The sequence below is a fragment of the Alexandromys fortis genome, unplaced genomic scaffold (assembly GCF_014885135.2).
Source record: "Alexandromys fortis isolate MF-2015 unplaced genomic scaffold, M_Fortis_MF-2015_v1.1 scaffold_45, whole genome shotgun sequence".
Taxonomy (NCBI): domain Eukaryota; kingdom Metazoa; phylum Chordata; class Mammalia; order Rodentia; family Cricetidae; genus Alexandromys; species Alexandromys fortis.
This window is the reverse complement of record NW_026067926.1, coordinates 3,855,485-3,873,496: the sequence shown is the minus strand read 5'-3', so window position 1 is coordinate 3,873,496 and position 18,012 is coordinate 3,855,485. Positions and strand designations below refer to the sequence as shown.

General features: G+C 41.1%; 1 protein-coding gene across 1 annotated transcript in view; it reads right to left on the bottom strand.

The window, feature by feature from the left end:
* Usp31 (ubiquitin specific peptidase 31) overlaps window positions 1-18,012 on the bottom strand; it is a 63,632-nt gene that overhangs the window by 9,299 nt on the left and 36,321 nt on the right. Inside the window, exons 8-15 of the mRNA XM_050143328.1 lie at window positions 17,051-17,162; window positions 16,498-16,592; window positions 14,389-14,466; window positions 13,460-13,589; window positions 9,017-9,136; window positions 6,546-6,771; window positions 1,500-1,658; window positions 40-192 (exon numbers count right to left, since the gene is read on the bottom strand). Of these exons, the coding sequence (XP_049999285.1) occupies window positions 40-192; window positions 1,500-1,658; window positions 6,546-6,771; window positions 9,017-9,136; window positions 13,460-13,589; window positions 14,389-14,466; window positions 16,498-16,592; window positions 17,051-17,162 (1,073 nt within the window). The remainder of the gene's footprint in view (window positions 1-39; window positions 193-1,499; window positions 1,659-6,545; window positions 6,772-9,016; window positions 9,137-13,459; window positions 13,590-14,388; window positions 14,467-16,497; window positions 16,593-17,050; window positions 17,163-18,012) is intronic.

Below are 18,012 nucleotides of genomic sequence, written 5' to 3'. Positions count from 1 at the left end.
TTGCCATTTTGGAAATCTGCCACCACGATCCACACCCACCATCGTCTTCACTCCTTTCCCCAGTCATCTCCACAGACTCAGAGAGGGAAGCCAAGGAGGTGCGTCTGGAGGAGGCTGCAGAGGTCACGCTGGCTTGCTTGCTCCCTGGGAGCCGGCTCACCCAGTGCTCACACAGAGAAGAACTTGTAGAACCTGTAGAAAAGGAGATGGGTTCTAAGGTCAGCCAGAGTTCTGCACTGCACACATCCTGTCAAGCTGCTGCCAGTCAAGCCAGAGATTTGTGTCCTCGTTCCAAAGTTAAGAAAAACTCCCAGAACTAAACATCCCTAGCAAAAATGAAGAAACTCCAGGCAATTCCTACATAGGAGGGTTGCAGAAACAAACTGCAAATATAGAATAAATGTTTTCAAAAGCAACACCTAATCCTGGCTAGGGAATAGAGAAACAGAGACAGCACAAGCTCTGAGCACTGGCAGTGCTACTGAACCACCCAGAGGAAGAGCAGTAATACAGACACTGATTTTCTTAGCTTCAATGTCTTTTGGACATTTTAAAGCCATTTTATAATACTAATGATACATGCACATGCGTGCACCAGCATGCACCCACACAGTAGGGGGTATGAATCTGCTGTATGTTCATCAGTACCATCAATTCCAGGGATTACCTTTAAATAGATGTTAGGGTAATAGTGTGCTTACTGACTACATGAAGCAGTACTGTCTTAAACAGACCTAAAGTGACTGTCGTTTCTTAGCACATCTCAGATTCTGGAATGGCCCAAGAGTCAAGTGAGCAGCCTACCCAGTGAGAAGGCCTCGCCTCCTTGCTTTGAGCGTAAAGGGACACTGATCACCATTCCCTGCCTCTTCTCCTTTGATGTAGTACCACATTTCAAGCTATTTTCTTAAAGCCACAGCCTGCAGCAAGAAGCATGCATCTTCCTCTCATCTGATTATCTATGGCTGCATTCATATTGTGTGTGGGACTCATTTCAACATTTATTAACATAATAGGCTGCATCTCATCAGCAAAACCAAGCCCTCAATCAGTTAACAACAGTCAATCTTTCCCCCTAACATAACAGATTAATTTTATGGAAGAAAAAGAATTCTTTCTTTCTAATGGTCTTTACAGTTTATAGAATACTTTCACATACCTTAACCAATAGTAAGCAACCAGTAACCCCACTGGGCAGATGTCAGCAGATGGGACGTGTTCCAAGATAACCTAAACCTCCAGGCACTTAACCAAACAATTAAATTATAAGTAGTTTGTCTAGGCTCTGTCCCACCTCTACGTGAACTCTGCTGGTCCATCAGCATCCACCCCAACTTCTTTGGTTGAAATCATATTAGTTCCCAGATTAAGTGGAAATGTGAAAATTAATCTCATCAAGCTTTCAATAATGAAGCCTTCTGAGACATCCTTTGGCCCAAGAATTACAAATTCCTGCTCTGGGGGAAAAAAAACGCAACAACAACGAAAAACCAGGTTACCTGCCACCGAGCTATTAGCTGACCATGATGGGATGGCTGTCCGCCTCTGGTAGAAAAGTATGTAAGCTGTCTGTGTGCACACCTCATCTTCTGACAGCTGCTGCACATCGCTGTCATCGAAGCAATACCATAGACCGTCCACGGAGTTCTTACAGTACGCTGCCAAAGAGAGCCCACCGTCAGCACCAGCAAGGCCACACACTACACACTCTACCCACATACTTTACATTTACATATGTCCTTTATATTTCACTTACATAATTAATTCAATAGCATTTTAAACTGCCCAAAGTGACAGAAAGAGATTAACAAAAACATAAATCCAAATTTCATATCATACCTAGGCAGAATGTTCCAAGAAATTCCTAAGTATTCCAATTTCATAACTATTTCATCTCAGAAAACTCATTATACTTCTAAGTAGTCTCAATCAGGGACAATTTTCCTGCTAGAGCCACTTAGCAATGACTAGAACACTTTGACTGTCACAACTGGGTGAGTTAGGAGGTTGGGGTCAACAAGTATCTAGTGAAAGGAGGCTGGGCATGTCCACAATGCATAGGAAGCATCTGCAACACAGAGTGTTCACTCAGTCTCACAGGGTGAAGAACTTTGGTTTTGTTGTAGTATCACTTTAGTGCTTACTAATGACATAAAGTAACATGAACAGCCACCAACTAATATTCAAGACTTATCATAATCTAAACATCTCATTTAATTCTGAGATTTATCATTACTACAAATTTACACAGCCTCAGAAAGACTACTTACGGAGCTGGTAAAGTGTTTACCAGGCAAGAATAGGAGCCTGAGTTCAAGTCCCACCACCCAGTCAAGTCATATCAAGTCCTAAGCTCCAGAAACCCTGTCTTTAAAGCCAAACAAACAGAAAACAGCAACAAAAAACAAACAAACAAATACAAAGTAGGTGCAACTACTGGTACCCCTGGCCTCCACACACACTCCACAAATACAATCATATTATCCTACACACAAAGACCGCCTACCACATAGTTGTGCAGTTGGTAGAGGGAGAACATATGGCATTTGGGTTTAAATAATCCTTCGGCTTGTGCTTAAAGTCCTACTGTACCCTACCCTTTTCCTTCAGGGGAAGCCTAAATGGTCTATAGATATTCCTTGGCAAACCTGAGAACACAGAACTCAAGAATACATACATGGAGCCTTCCCCCCAGTTTCAACTCTAAGCCTGAGATAGAAATAAAGAACATTTAAGTACCATCAAGGAAAAAAAAAAAAAAAGGAACCAGCAAGAGCCAATTAAAACGTAAGAGTCTGGGACTGGGAGTGTAGTTCAGTATTAGAATATGTGCTTAGTGTACCCAAGAACCTGGGTTCAATCACAAGCACCAAACCTATGCCAAAACCTTGAGGTCATGAAGTCAAAGTCATACTATTAGGCTGAATCAAGGGATCTTATAAAGCTTGGTCCAAAAAAGCAAATTATTATCACATTTCTCAAAATACTAAACACGGATGAATGCTAGAATATTCAGTAAATGCTGACACCTACTTAGGATGGCCTTCAAGGTCAGGGCATATACAATCCTGCTAGGCACCACAAGTGATTAGGCCAGTTCAGTTTTGCAAGTATGGAACCATAGAGATGAAAGGGACCCAGGTGAGGAATTGTTCCTAACGAGACAGGTCCTAAAAGAGAAACAAAGCCTCAAAGTGTGGGAGGGAGATCAGTTCCAAACCAGAGAGTGAAATAGAGACACTCAAAACAAATGGAGTCATAGCAACAGCACTGGCTGGGCCAATGGTGTCAGGCCAGACTAAGGCACACATGGCCCATCTGGAGAGGAGGCTGCTATTCTGGAGAGGCGAGTGGGAGCTGAACTGCACAGGGGCCACACCCACCAACAGAAAGAATAACCTTGCTCTAGTGCAGTCTGTTTGCTCTCAGGATGGTTTGTTTTCGGCTGTGGCATGGAAAGGCCATATCGTAACTTACTAAGAAGCAAAGTATTTATTTATAAATCTATTTGCTTTTCTCCCTAGCACTGCCTTCCAAAGTGCTACTCAAGCTGTGGCACGGCATGGCATCTGTCCACAAAAGGAGGCACCAAAACAAAGATAAGCATTCAAAAACATCTAGCAATATGATACTGCTGTTAACATTTGCATTTTTACAAAACAGACTTATAAAGGGTTGGAAATGCTAAAATAGAAAATATCAAGGCCTTTATCACAGATAGTTTGAGAGGCTCTGTTCTAGAATTGTTGTACAAGTTAGCTATATACACAACATGCAATTACAGCAAGAATCGTCAAAGACATTCTAGTGAAAACTTAGAATATCACCGGCTAAAAAAAAATCTGCTAGGCCCATATGATGGAAAGATAGAACCAACTCACTCACACATGTATCCTCTGACATCTGCTGCACTACCTACCATAGCCCAACACAAATAAGCAAATAAATGTAATTTAAAAAAAAATACGTAAAGCCGAGGGTTGTTTCTCTAAACTGTAACTGTCAACATTTAGAGATAAGCAATGGTTTGCCTTAAGAACAGGAAAGGAAGAGAGATAGATGACTTCTCATGGCACATGGTGGGAACCCTATTGCTAGGAAGGCAGAGTCAGGCAGATACTTGGGGATCAATGGACAGCCCAGGTCAGTAAGGGACTGTCTCAAAACAAGATAGACAAACACTGATGAACAATACCCAAGGCTGCCCTCTGGCCGTCAAACACAAACCCAAATACACACATAGAACAGAAAAGAGGAAATAATACAGTGGCTCTCAACCTGTGGGTCAGAATCCCTCTGCATGTCAAATGACTTTCACAGGGGTCACCTAAGACCATCAGAAAGCACAGATATTTACATTACAATTCGCAACAGTAGCAAAATTACAGTTATGAAGTAGCAACAAAAATAATGAGGAACTGCGTTAAAGGGTTGCAACATCCTGAAGGTTGAGAAGCACTGATTATAAAGTATGTGAGCACCTCCTAGGTAAGGGGCAATGAGCAGACAAACCCACTTCTGCTCATCGCTGTGCTTCATGGGCCCAGATAAAGAGATCTGGTCAAGTTCTAAGATGGGTCAACGATCTCATCCAAGCTCCTTTTACTAAGTCACACTGCTTCTAAGGATTTTCAAGTAGTTTTCAAAGTCTGTCCTAAATAAAGAACAACATGATATTCTGAAATCTAGCACTGTCCTATTTTCTCTAACAATTCCTTACCTAGATAGTATATATTTTGCAAAATGACTTCCTACCAAAGTGTAAATATTAATCAGAAATGTGGGCAAAGAGGTTAATATAGTGAGTGGTTAGTAGATTTCAATTACTTCTATGACCCTTTCCACTCTAAGAGTAAAGAATATTTAATCTCATGACTCAGCATCCAAGAACACAGACATTACTAGTAATGTCAGAAAAGCAAATATCCAACTAGAAATGCAATCATCACACAGTGGCCGCTATAAAAATACACAGAACAACAAACACTGCATTGCCATCTAAATAGTTTTTAAAAAGTGCAAGGTAAAACACATTTAAGCTACTAATGCCTTCTGTGAAGTGAGAGCACCTTGGGAGCCCTTTTTCTCCTTGCCAATACTTCCCAGACGAGCAGAAGCCAAATTGTTCTTGTGAACACACCCAGAGGCTGGGTCGTTCCTCTCAAAAACAGCTGCTGTTGGCAGAGTTAAACTAAAAGGGTTTCAAGAATGAGCGATTATAGCTAGTCATCCTCCTATCATCCTGAACTGAAAGAGAGCATGCAAAGTTAGGAAGGCTAAACAACAACTGGTGGCTAACTGCTATGAGAAGAATCTACAAGGAGAGTCATCAACATTAAACAATTTAAAAAGAAAATTAATACATGTTTAGTAATGGAAATGGTTGCTAGTCAAGTCACTTACTAGAACTACATTCTGAGAAGCTCAATGTTAGACAACTGTCATCAGACACTAATACAACTACAAAAGCTAAGATGTTACCACATCATTAAACAATATCATCTTTACAGGACCACTGTAAAGACGTGGCTCTCATCCTGGGCCCATACAGTAGTGCTGCACAAACAGGCTACCAGTCTCAGACAGCTTCTCCTCCCCTCTCCTGGGTTTACCTCCACTACCACTTATTACACACATAGCAGTATCCTTAAATTTGATTTTTATCTGCATTTTTGCCTACTTGTTTCTACTCCTAAAAGATACACAGTGGGATTTAGTCACCTGTGATGTGATAAGAGTCTATTACAAGCTAATTACAAAGTGTTTAATATTTATGAGTGAAACAGACCAATATATAGTCACATCAGTATAAAATAGTAAATGTATCGAAGAATTACTATTGATGAACCTTAAAGACATTATGCTCAATAAAATAAAGCAGTTACAAAGAACTAATAATACTGTGTGGTCTTATGTACAAGAGGCACCTAAAGAATAAGTTCATCAAGTCAGAGTATGGGGCTGTCAGAGGCTGGAGGAGGGAGAGCATGGAAATTACTGTTTAATGAGTTTCTGTTTGAGAAGATGAAAAAGTTCTGGAAATGGATAGTGATGTGGCTATACAACAATGTGTTTTCAATGCCACCAAACTGGACACTTAACAATGACTAAAATGCTAAGTTTAATTATGTATATTTTAACCATGATTTTTCAAAGGTTAATAGCCTTTTATCTCACTATGCCTGACAAGCCCATTTCACAATAGCATTCTTTCCACCTCTCTCTAGACTTCTTATGCTGAAAAGAGTTGCTTTTATAATGCAAAAGTAAATTTACCCTTAAAAGAATAAAGACATCATGAAAGTGGCTCATGACCATTCTAAGTTAGGGAGATGCTAGAGCCTCAAAAGCATCACATAGCTATAATAGGGAGGCACGCTGGGTAAACAAGAGTGGCTCCTCAGCTGTCTCGTGCAAACATTTTCCCATCAGGTCTGCTCAGAGCTGGCAAAAGGCACACTGAAAGAGAAAGGGAGGTTCAAAGCTACAAGCAAACAGCCTGAAGGAAGCGTCAGCACAGACACGCAGCCTCTCGCACTGCAGACCTGTGTAGTGCCCCCCTTGCATGGTGCCATGATGATTGCACACAGCATACAGGTCATAGATGTAGTCCTCAGGGTCCCTCCCGAGTCCATAGGGCCGTCTCCATGGGGACCAATGAGATGGCAAGCTCCAGCTGCTCTGACTTCTCTTAACCACATGGGGTGTCATGTCCAGGCCAGTCAAGGGGAACTTGACCATGTTCTGAAGTTTCATGCGCCTGTCTCCTTCCTGTTGCAAGAAGAAAAACAAGTTCTGATGACATTTTAATGCAAGCAGATGGAAGCTCAGTTTAGCATGAAATATGGGCCCTGTCAGTTAAATCTCTTTGAATCACCTATCTGATTTCCCCAAGACACATAATAGGGAAATAGACTGCCAGTGTTAACTGTGTACGGGAACAAGCTTTAGTAACACTTAAAGTAGAACCAATGAGGATCAGCATGTTGGGGAAAACGAACCTCTGGATTTTCATTGCTTTATCTGTCAAAGCTTTTGGGAGTGGGGGAGAGGCAAGCTTAGGAGACAAGTGACAATTTCAGGTGATTCACCCTGACACTTCTGTCAGATGCCAGAAGATAAATAGAGTATAACTACGTAAAGGGCAAACCCAACACCTAGCAGAGAAGAGGTGTTCAATAAGGCCTGTTCCTCACTACTTCTCCAACAAGCACATTTACTTGGCTGAACTTAGCTATTTAACCAACAATCTTGAAGAATCTGTATTTTCCATTAAGCCCTTTGGAATATCCTTGAAACCTAAAAATCTGTTGAATGAGTATTATTGCATGTTTTCTATGTCCAAGAGAACATTTAACAAACTAATCAGACATGGATGTGAACATTTCAAGGATTTATGATGGCTCTATTAAAGGAAAATATACACTCATAGGAGAAAAGCTCCTGAATGGGGGCCAGGATGAAGCACAGGGCCTTACTGTAGTGACCAGGGCAGCACTGAGGCTTGCCAGAAGGAAGTGATGTCACCAGAACTGAGAGTGAAGAACTGTGAGCAGTGTGTACAACATGTTAGGAAGGGCGGTTATTGAGGTTAAGAAATCAATTAAAAGACTGCAACTGCAACCGCAACCTCCTGAGCAATAACAGAAAGTCATTTAGTGGGAGGGTGACAGCAAACACAAGTAGATACACAAGGAATCCATGGAAAAGCCAAGTCAGTCTCCACAAGTGGCTACCTAGATTAGATGATAAGAAGGAACGTCAAAGACACTGCCATTCTGAGTCTGGGATTCTGGAAGGAAAAGTGAAGGAAATCCCTTAGCATTAGGGGAAGAAGACAGAGAAGGCTGGACTAGAAGTTTCAATCAATTTCCCATCTACAGAGCCCAAGCGGGATGCCCAAGGCAAGTGCCATGCTTCATTATCACAGAAGCCCAGCTCTGAAATTTAGAAAGTTTTGGGAATCTGGAGTAGTCCCCTAAGTTCCACCTTGGTGCTTAGAAACACCCAGGCCTGGGAACTAGGTGTGTCAGCCTTGCTCCATCTTAAGTCTGCACACTTCTTCATCCCTATTGCAAAACTCTATCCTAAGTCGGCAGCAGCCTTCATGATGCCCGCAATACTTGCAACTTTTCATCTGCTACCCACCCAGAAGTGAAAGGATCACTTCAAAACACACATTTGGCATTTGCTGCTTCTGTTCAAAGCTCTTCACTAAAATCTGACTGCCTACAAGGATATGCTTGAACAACTGCTCTCTATCTGCCTTTCTCTTCCATCTTAGCTCCCGTCATCCATCTTCTGGAGTGTGTCACCCCACTGCCTTGTCTTCAGCCTCGTCAGGCCCTAGGCTCAGCATAAACTGCTCATTCTGTCGCATGAAGGTGCAGTCCTGTTTCTCCTTCTCATCTAGCAAACAGTTGCTCACTTTTCAGGCACAAACTCTCTTGAATTCAGGCCACAAAGGCTCACTACAGTTCACATCTCATCAAATTCTCTTACAATGGGGTCGTCTAGGACATTCTTCACCTCAAAAGGTAGACAGACTTTTTGGGGAAAGTGACTCACAAAGTAGTACAACAAAAAGCAGATATTTGTATCTATTACTCACTGCCCCCCAACTATATAACAGCTCCATGAAGCAGGGCAATACAGTTTATTACTTTAGGTAGAAATAGGAATTCTACCTCTCTCACAAAGGATCTCTTCTCAATCATAAAGTAAACACACTAAAATTTAAGAAAAACATTTACAAGTCTAAAGCTAACCCTCAAGAATAAAGTAAAACACGTACATAAACTACGTGAACAAAATATTCAGGATTAAAGGATCACAGGATAGCCAAATTTTGCTTTAGAAAATATGACTATAGATGGGTCAGTCAAACATGTGGAGACATTCAGACAGCATCAGTGGGGGAATCTAACAGGGTCACCAAAGAACCCACACAAACCACCAACAGGAGTCAAGAGAAACAAGGTCATGCTAGCTTTCCCCAGTGACAGGATTTTCTCACCTGGCGGAATCTCTTGAGGTGTATAATAAGCACATCAGGCAGAGTCCACAGGCTTAATGTGATGCTCCCCTGTTGCAGCTGCTTGCAGTGTGGGCATCGCCATGCATCATCTGGAGCAAGCTGGAAACAAGGAGCGGACTTCCATTAGGCACCACATAATCAAAGTCTTTGTCATGGCAGACAGCTGAACTACTTTCTTGCCCAGGGTCTGGTATCACTCTGCATCTCTCTGGAAGCTGCACAGGACAGCCAATGGGATAACACAATCACAAGTAGCACCTGGCCAGTGTGGACAAATCCAGATGAGTGCTAAACCTCCCTCCCTCAAAGAATGGCTAAATGCTCTTGTTACAGAAGCACTGCAAGTCCAGTGTGCCCTCAAATGCAACTTATCACCTTTAGACCAATACGGACTTTCTTGGATGTCTAGAACATCATACCTGAGCATATTCTACTACTGCCAACCAAGGTGGAACATAGCGGGCTATCCCAAGCCCCGAGCACTTCCCATTTTCTTCTTCCTTTTACCCCACTGGGTGTCCCTCCATTTCTGAGCCTGACTCTTCTCTACACTAACTTACATGAACACACCATTGCAAGTTCTTACTCACTCTTACCAACACCTCATGTATCCTAACCATTCTCTCCTCCAGCAGCACCGAACTGTTCTAAACAATCCTCCCCATATACTCTCAATGAGCTTTTCCAAACATCAGTCCAATACTCTATATCCAAAAACAGCATCTCTAAATGGGCGAGTGGGGACATGTAAATTAGAAGTATCAAATGCATGAAAAATCTAGCTAGAGAGGCAACATCCAACCTAGGTCCACACATGGAATGAGATAAGGAAAGCTCTGGGAACAGAAGATAATCCCCACCATAATGTAAGAGAAAGAGCCAAAGTTATAAAATTGGGGAAATATTTTAAGAGAAATAACCAACCTCAGAAGCCACCAGGATGTAGCGCACCCCCCAAACAATAACAACAAAATATGGAGCCCAGACGCATTCCCTTTAGGTAAGGCAAGAAAGAGTGGTGAAAACATCTGGTCATTAGTGCCACGTACCATGAGGTGATCAAATGACGCCTGAGCAGAGGCCACTGAGAACCTCAGAGACCAGTATTCCTAATTCAAATCAGATAAACAGGAAGAGGCTTTGAGAGGACAAGAAGGCTACCAACAGAAAATCTGGGTAGAATAGAGGAGAAACCAGTCTAGTAACTTAAAAGGGAAGCAAAACTGAAAAGCTCAGTTTTCATGATGATGCAATTCGATTACATTCACAGAAAAAAATGGCAGACAGGAGGACAGAAGTCTGGGTAAATAGGAATGATCAGAAAGCCAGATGAAAGGGGTCCAGACTATCATCTAGTAAGCCCAGATCTCAAGCGGCATATTAATACTCCCCTTATTGGCTGTGTAGTCCTCACACTTTTGTCAAAAGTTAAGTTTCTGTCTAAATCCCAACATATTATAAACAGATACTTTAATGAAATATAGTATTTATGTCATAGCATCTAATCACTCTGATAGTTTCTAAAACATTTCTCTGGTTTCTGTACTGACTATGAACTGCTGGAAAGCTCCCAGGTCAGACAATTGCACTCTTGAGTATTCCTAGCCTACCAAGTCTTCCTGGCAATGAAGGAGTTCGCTCTGCAGACATACAGACTTCCTCGTGGCAGGACAAGATCACTCTCTTCAGCATTCCCAACCTTTAGATTTTGTTCTTTACATAAAATTAAGCCCAATACCTCATTCACAGGACAGTCCAAGTGCCCCCAAATAACTATCAGATCCCCCCTACATCAAACTTTTCTTCGCTATATCATGACTCCAGATGTATCATCCCCACCCTCTCTTCCACCTTTGTCCCAGTGTGCCATCCTCATTAGCAGTACACATTTGAAGAGATGAGAAGAGCAGCGCCAGCATCACCACAGTTTTGGGCACTGTTTTTAAAGCCTCCGTGTACAGCACAACAGCCCACATCCACATAGTACTGATCATCAGTACTGAGCCTGAAGATGGCTGGACCCCAAACTATTGTCACACAACTGATTGCTAAAGTCTTCCTCTATATCTATACTGTTATTTTTAACCCCATATTAAACTTCCCACCACGTTCATATTCCAATACATACTTACCAAGCACTTCTTATGTGTCAAGCACCTCTCTTAGATGCAAAGATATTTAGTAAGAGACTAAGGCTCTCACTAGAGCTCACACTACCCTAACTCTCTCTCTTAGTTCTTTTTTTTTGGGGGGGGGGGCGGGATTCAAGACAGTTTCTCTATAGATTTGGAGCCTGTCTTGGAACTTACTCTGTAGACCAGGCTGGCCTCAAACTCACAGAGATCAGCCTGTCTCTGCCTCCCAAGTGCTGGGATTAAAGGTATGCGCCACCACTCTCCGGTTCTCCCTTAGTTCTTGAGCTCCTGCCACACTGACTACATTTCTGTTTTCAACTATGTTAAGCTCCTTTCTACCCTAAGACCTTTACTTCCTTTATATGGTTGTTTTCCTGCTCTAGGGTATGAACAAAATGAAGGCAGAACCATTGCCTTGGTCACTGAGTAACCAAGTGTTTTGTTTAGGACCCAATAAACTACAGGTTCTTGATAAACCTGTAAATGAATGAGCCTCTAGACTCTAGACTCTAGAGCAACATGCCTTGCCTGCACAAACTCCCCAATCCAAAACAGTGAGCTGTTTTGTAGATCAAATGCAACCATCAGTTCAACTGCTAACCCTTAAGCTTTGTCCTGTTTTTAAAAAAACATCAAGTCAACTTTTAACAACACCCAGCAAAGAAGACAGTGAATCAAGAATCTTCAATCAACCAGCTTCAAAGCCAACTGGTTATTTTGTAATTAAGCTAAAAATTGATAAGCACTTGTCCTTTGATAAACTATTTTTGAAGGAACTTGCTACAGACAGGTTGAAGGAGAGAACTCAATGAGATTCTGAAAATTATTTTGAACTATTTGAAGAAAATTTCTATTTGTTACAGTATGTCCAAGGGGCCTATTTCAGGCTAATTTCAGTCCCTATTAGACCTATCAAGAAAGGTACTGGGCACCAGGTCTTAAGTAGCAAACTCCTCATAACAGAAAGCACTCATTCACTTTAAATGAGGTAAAATAGATTAAAGGAGTTTTATTTAAAGTCCCTTCTGGTCCTGAGGTACCTAATTCCATATATCCAGGAGCAAAAGGTAAACTAATGACCAAAATTATCCTATTATGGTTTAATAAAGGTACTCCCCGAAGGTACATGTACTGAATGTTTGGTCATTGCCTGATTAAACTATTTTTGTAGATACTGGAACCTTGGGAAGGATCTGGCTGGAGGAGGAAGGTAACCCAAAGTAGATCTCTGGGGTACCTTTCCCCTGGGCCCTTCCGTCTCTTTCCTTGTTCCCTGCCAACCATGAGTCTAGCAGCCTTCTCCTCCACACACTCCCATCTCCAGGATATTCTGTCTCCTAACAGACCAGAAATAAACGAAGCAAAGGACCATGGCCTGAAACCATGAGCTAAAGCAGATCTTCCCCTCTCGTGCTGATTATCTTGAGTATATCAGGTGTTCTGTCACAGCCACACAAAGTTAGACTAATACAGATCATGAAAAGCAAGATTAGATGAATTCTACACACTCTGGTCAAGATTTCCCATAGGCCTGGGCAACAAGGAAACTTATCCATCCATCTATCTGTCCATTCAACAATTAAATATTTACTGAATCCCCACTATATATAAACCACTGTGCTAAGTGGTCCAGCACACTATGATCCAACATAACATGATACGTGCACTGCTCTGTACTGGAGCCAGTGTTACTGAGTACTTGAGATGGAATTTACACAAATAAGGAACCTAATTTTTCATTTTATCTGATTTTATTTGATTTAGACTTGAAAAGGTCCTGACACCTATTGTTTAGAGGACATGTGCACTAAACTGAGAAAAGTCGGGTTGTGTTGGTGGTCACAGTTGTAACCTCAGCACTCAAGAGGGAGAGGTAGAAGCCTGCCTTTGAAACCATCCTGCTCTACACAGACCATTTTTAGACCATCTAGGACTACATTATGAAACCTTGTACCAAAAACAAAACATCAAACAAAACAAAAATAAAACAAAAAAATTTGAGAAAAGTGTTCATTACTAAGGAAAATAACTTAAGACTTCCAAACTGAAATGAACAAAAAATATATATTGATCATTAAAAATAAAACAATTACAAAGGCTCATTTCTACAGCACTCCAAATACTCAAAAATTTAAGTCACTCCATATTAAAGCCCTAAAATGACTAACACTAAATATGTATGCCCACTTAATGTGTAGAGCCTATGGGAATGCAAACTCCTGGGGCATGGGATATGTTTTCCTGGGCAGGACTAATCTCACTGTCATCTTGAAGACCTGCATCTTACCCGTTCTTCTTTGGTGTAGAGTTGAAAACACTGGGATAAAGTGCAGGTTTGTGGCTGATGATGATGCTCCTTCTGCAGACGGACACTCTCTGCATCAGGGATATATTCATCTTCAGTGTTTATAAACAAGCTGCAATTCAGGGGATAGGCAGTCTTATAAAACAGACACAAGAGCTTTTCAAAAGCAGCTATGAACTCATAACCCATAAGATCAATGCATAAGAATACAGCAATTCAACTCTCCTACATTCCAAAATATTTTCGGAAATTACTCCATCTGCAAAGTTATTTCAAGAGTTAACTTGGAGTTAGCTTTTCTCAAACTGTCCATGATTGTGCATATTTTGTTCTTAATTATGTGTATGTATGTGTATCTATGTGGGTATGCACACGTGAGTGTATGGGTCCACGGGGGGCCAGAGGTGTCAGTTCTCCTTAAGTTAGAACTACAGGCTATTGTTAGCCTCCTGACACAGGTGTAAGAATTGTAAGCAGTATGTGCTCTTAACCAGAGCTTGCTCGTTCTCTCTGTCCATGCTGCTTAAATCATTCATTCTTATCTAAGGTATCTAAGGACATGCATTTGACACAAGCTTACTAGTCTACAGCTGTACAATCCTAAACACATCTGATCCTGTCTGCTATAAGCCTACAAGAGCTAATGATCCTGTAACAACAACAACAACAACAACAAAATCCTAGTAAATCAACACACACAGCAATTAATGAACATATGGCTTTTCCCTCAGCAGCAAGTAAATTTTTTACAATTTTGAGCCTTGGAAAGAAGTCAGGAAAAGAAAAAAAGTGCTTAAATAAAGGGTTAAAACACACATAAAATACTCATTTAATGCTAAGACTTGCATGTTACAGCAAACTGAAAGATCTGTGTGCTGCCAAAATGGTAATTTAAAAAAAAAAAGACTCACAAATCTTTTGTCTCCTTGTCCCATTCTACTACCAGTTTCACATGAGCGGTGCCACCTGGTCCACAGGATTTTAATGCCCTAAAGAATCAGAGCAGAGCAACATATTTTCTAAAAGAAAGATTTCACTTAAATGTCATTATATTCTATCTAGAATATAGTCATTATAGAAAATCTTAATAGGTCTTCATCAGAAAATGAGACCAATGTAGCCCCTGATTTTGTACCTAGTTTACAAGCAGAATGGAAAATCCTTAAATTAAAACATTCAATATAGAAATAAGAGTGGAAGAAATTTAGCATCATCCCATAAATTTGCTTGCACACTCTTAGATATTATTTATTATCTTTCCAACTTTTGCCCATTGTCTCACCCACACAGAGACTAGACTCAGTTTCCTGGGAATAGTCTGCTCTCACACTTGCCCAAATCCACCCCACTATGCCTACCTTATGTCCATGTCAACTCCCCTGTACCTTCCTCCTCCATAAATACAAACCAGCCAATTCACTGGTCATCACCATTTTTTGAGACACTCATCACTAATGGCTAATATTACTAAACTTTTATCTTTTATATGCTGTGCAATATTTTTAGATTATTTAGTTACTTTCATGTCAATCAAATAGTGACATTTCAAACAAGACAATGTTGTTTAAAAAATGGTGGTGGGGGAAGTGAGACATTGTCTCATACACCCCATGTCTCAACTTTACCATATAGCCAAGGACAGCCTTCAAATCCTGATCTTCCTGTACTGGAATTATAGGTATGCACTACCATGACTAGCTTGTGTTTTTTTAAAAAGTATGTGTTGAAAAAAATCATTACAATAAAAATAATGCAACTTTTCATATTTATGTAGCCACATGTAGACAGTCCATACACATATACCTCCTAGTACAGCAGATAATAGAACATCATGTATTAAATCACAGGAGTAGAAAAGTAGAACAACTAATCCCATCAGAGGAGGAGGAACAATAAATGTTTTCACAGTAAAGGAATTATGGACAGTGTCATATGTTCAAATAATCATCAGTACAATGAAGACAAAGGCAGGTTTGGGGTAGCTGGGAGAGGGATAGCAAAAAGACCTGACCAAAGAGAAGTAGAGAGTTCAAACTACGGGATACAGGCTTTACCTTCTAGATCACAAGTTACCAGTAAGGGCAATGACCAGGGACGACCAGACCATTAGCCTGGAACACTTCAATCTTTGTGAATGAGAGTGTAATTTGTTTATCATTTACTTATTTATTCATCCATGCATGCATGCATACACATGTTTGTGAGCATGTGTGCATGCATGTGTTTTTTTTTTTAATCTTCCTAACATGAGTTACTTTAATTTGAAGAAAGTGCATAGACAACTTGACACAAGTTAGAGTCATTAGATAAAAGGGAGCCTCATCCGAGAAAATGCTTCTATAAGACTGGGTTGTGGGCAAGCCTGTAGGGTATTTTCTTAAACTAGTGATTGATGTGAGAGGACCCAGTCCAATGTGGGTAGGGCCACCCTGGGTAGGTGGTCCTGGCTTCTTTAAGAAAGTAGGCTGAGTAAGCTATGAAGAGCAAACAAGTAAGCAGCACTCCTCCATGGCCTCTGCATCAGCTCCTGCCTCCAGCTTCCTGCCCTGACTTTCACCAATACTAAACAGTAATGTGGAAATGTAAGCTTCGCCAGACTTGCTTTTGGTCATGGTGTTTCATCACAGGGAAAGTAACCCTGACTAGGACAACACTGTACCTAGTATGAGCCAAAAGTAAAACAAGAACTTAATTTCTTTTTTTTTTTTATGTTTACTTGTTAGTTTTTAATTATTTGTTTGTTTGTTTTACATCCTGACCACACAGTCCCTCCTCATCTCCTCCTAATCGTTCCCTCTTGCCCCCTTATCCACCCCTCCTCTGTTTCTGTTCAGAAAGGGGCAGGCCCCCATGGGTATCAGCAACGCACAGCAAATCAAGTTGCCAAGTACTTCACTTCTAAATGGCCTTAAAGAACTTAAGACACTTACATGGAAATTATACCAGACATCAGACATTACATCAAATGTTACATGAGCACATGTGAGATTCTTGAAAATGGTTTTGTGTTTGTCTTTTACCTTTCTACTGTCGGGTGGCACAAGGGCTGTTCTTCCTGAGGCAGCAAGTAAGTTATTCCCACAACACTGACCACACGCAAACTGAATGGACACACCTATATCAAATGACAAATGAGAATTAGGCTGGACTTAGGCAAGAGCATGCTTCACAGTGGCATTTCCAAAATACATCAGATACAGCAAACAGCTCACCTTACAAAATACTCCTCTACTTTAAGTACAAGGCACTCAAATGCAACTTATTTATCAAATATTTAAATATTCCATTGCTTTCACTGAACACTAATTTAATGGTCTTTTATGGATACCTTAGCACAGTAATTTTTAAAGTTTACAGATAGAAGTTCTATACCATCTCGTGCTGACCATATGCCAGCTGTACTAGACAGGCACCATGACAGGATATAATACACACAGCAGTTCAAGGGGCCTTCTGCAATAGCAACTTCTTTCAGAAACTGACGGTAAGTCCCAACAAAACCAGTTTCACTGTACTGACTGCTGCTTCTGAGTAAAAAGCATGCTCTACTGGAATAGCAAAATGCTTACAAACCTGGATGCTGACAGTAGGCCTCAAGAAATACTTCATCTTCTCCAAGATCTCCTTCTGCAGAAGGTCCCATGCTACTGTCTTCTCTAGGTGCAGGACAAAAGGCAGTCCAAATCTACCACACAAACAACAGGGTCACCTTAAAATACAGCAATCCCTTATTCTTGGTTTTTTTAAATTGGATCACAGTCTAACTGGTTGTAGGACAGTTCTCAAACAAAACAAAAACTAATAATGGTACTCTCACAGAAGACAAGGTCAGAAGAACTGCTTAGATCTCTCAGGTGAAGAAATGGCCTTTGTGAAGCACAGTTAAGCAGTAAGGGGGCAGAGACAGTGAACATGACCAACCATGTGCATCAAAAAAGTGTCAGGAACATGCAAGGCTAGAAGGTCTAAGAAGCAGGTAGCCACATCCCGGTACTGACAAGATAGGCACTATCAAGCGACACCTGATGTCACTTCCTAACTAGGGCAGAAGTCAGCTGGGCTCTGCCAGGTTCCTATACCACATAAAATAAGAGACAATACTATAGTTCTCAGTTTTAGCTACATCTGAATTCACCAAAGGAGCATCAAAAATCTGTTGCTCAAGCCAGCTCCAGAGATTCTAATGAAGTCGGTCTGGAATGTGATCCAGCACTGAGGCTTTTCTGAATATACCTCAAGTAGTTCCAATACGCAGTTAAAGTTGAGGACCATTGTTCTGGCCTCAGCTTCAACTCATGCCCTAGTTGTTCAAGTCTATGTTTTGATCCCTGAGTGTCTCCATCTCTATACACCCAGATGCAGACCACACTCCCTCAGCACAGAATACCCTCTCCACCCTCCTATGTTCTCTGCTGCCCATCTGTATGATACCCTCATTCCCCACAAACCACAGCACTAGCCACTGGGTTATAAACACTGCCTGACTTTCCATCCTCATGTGCTGGCTAGGTTTATATCAACTTGACACAAGCTAG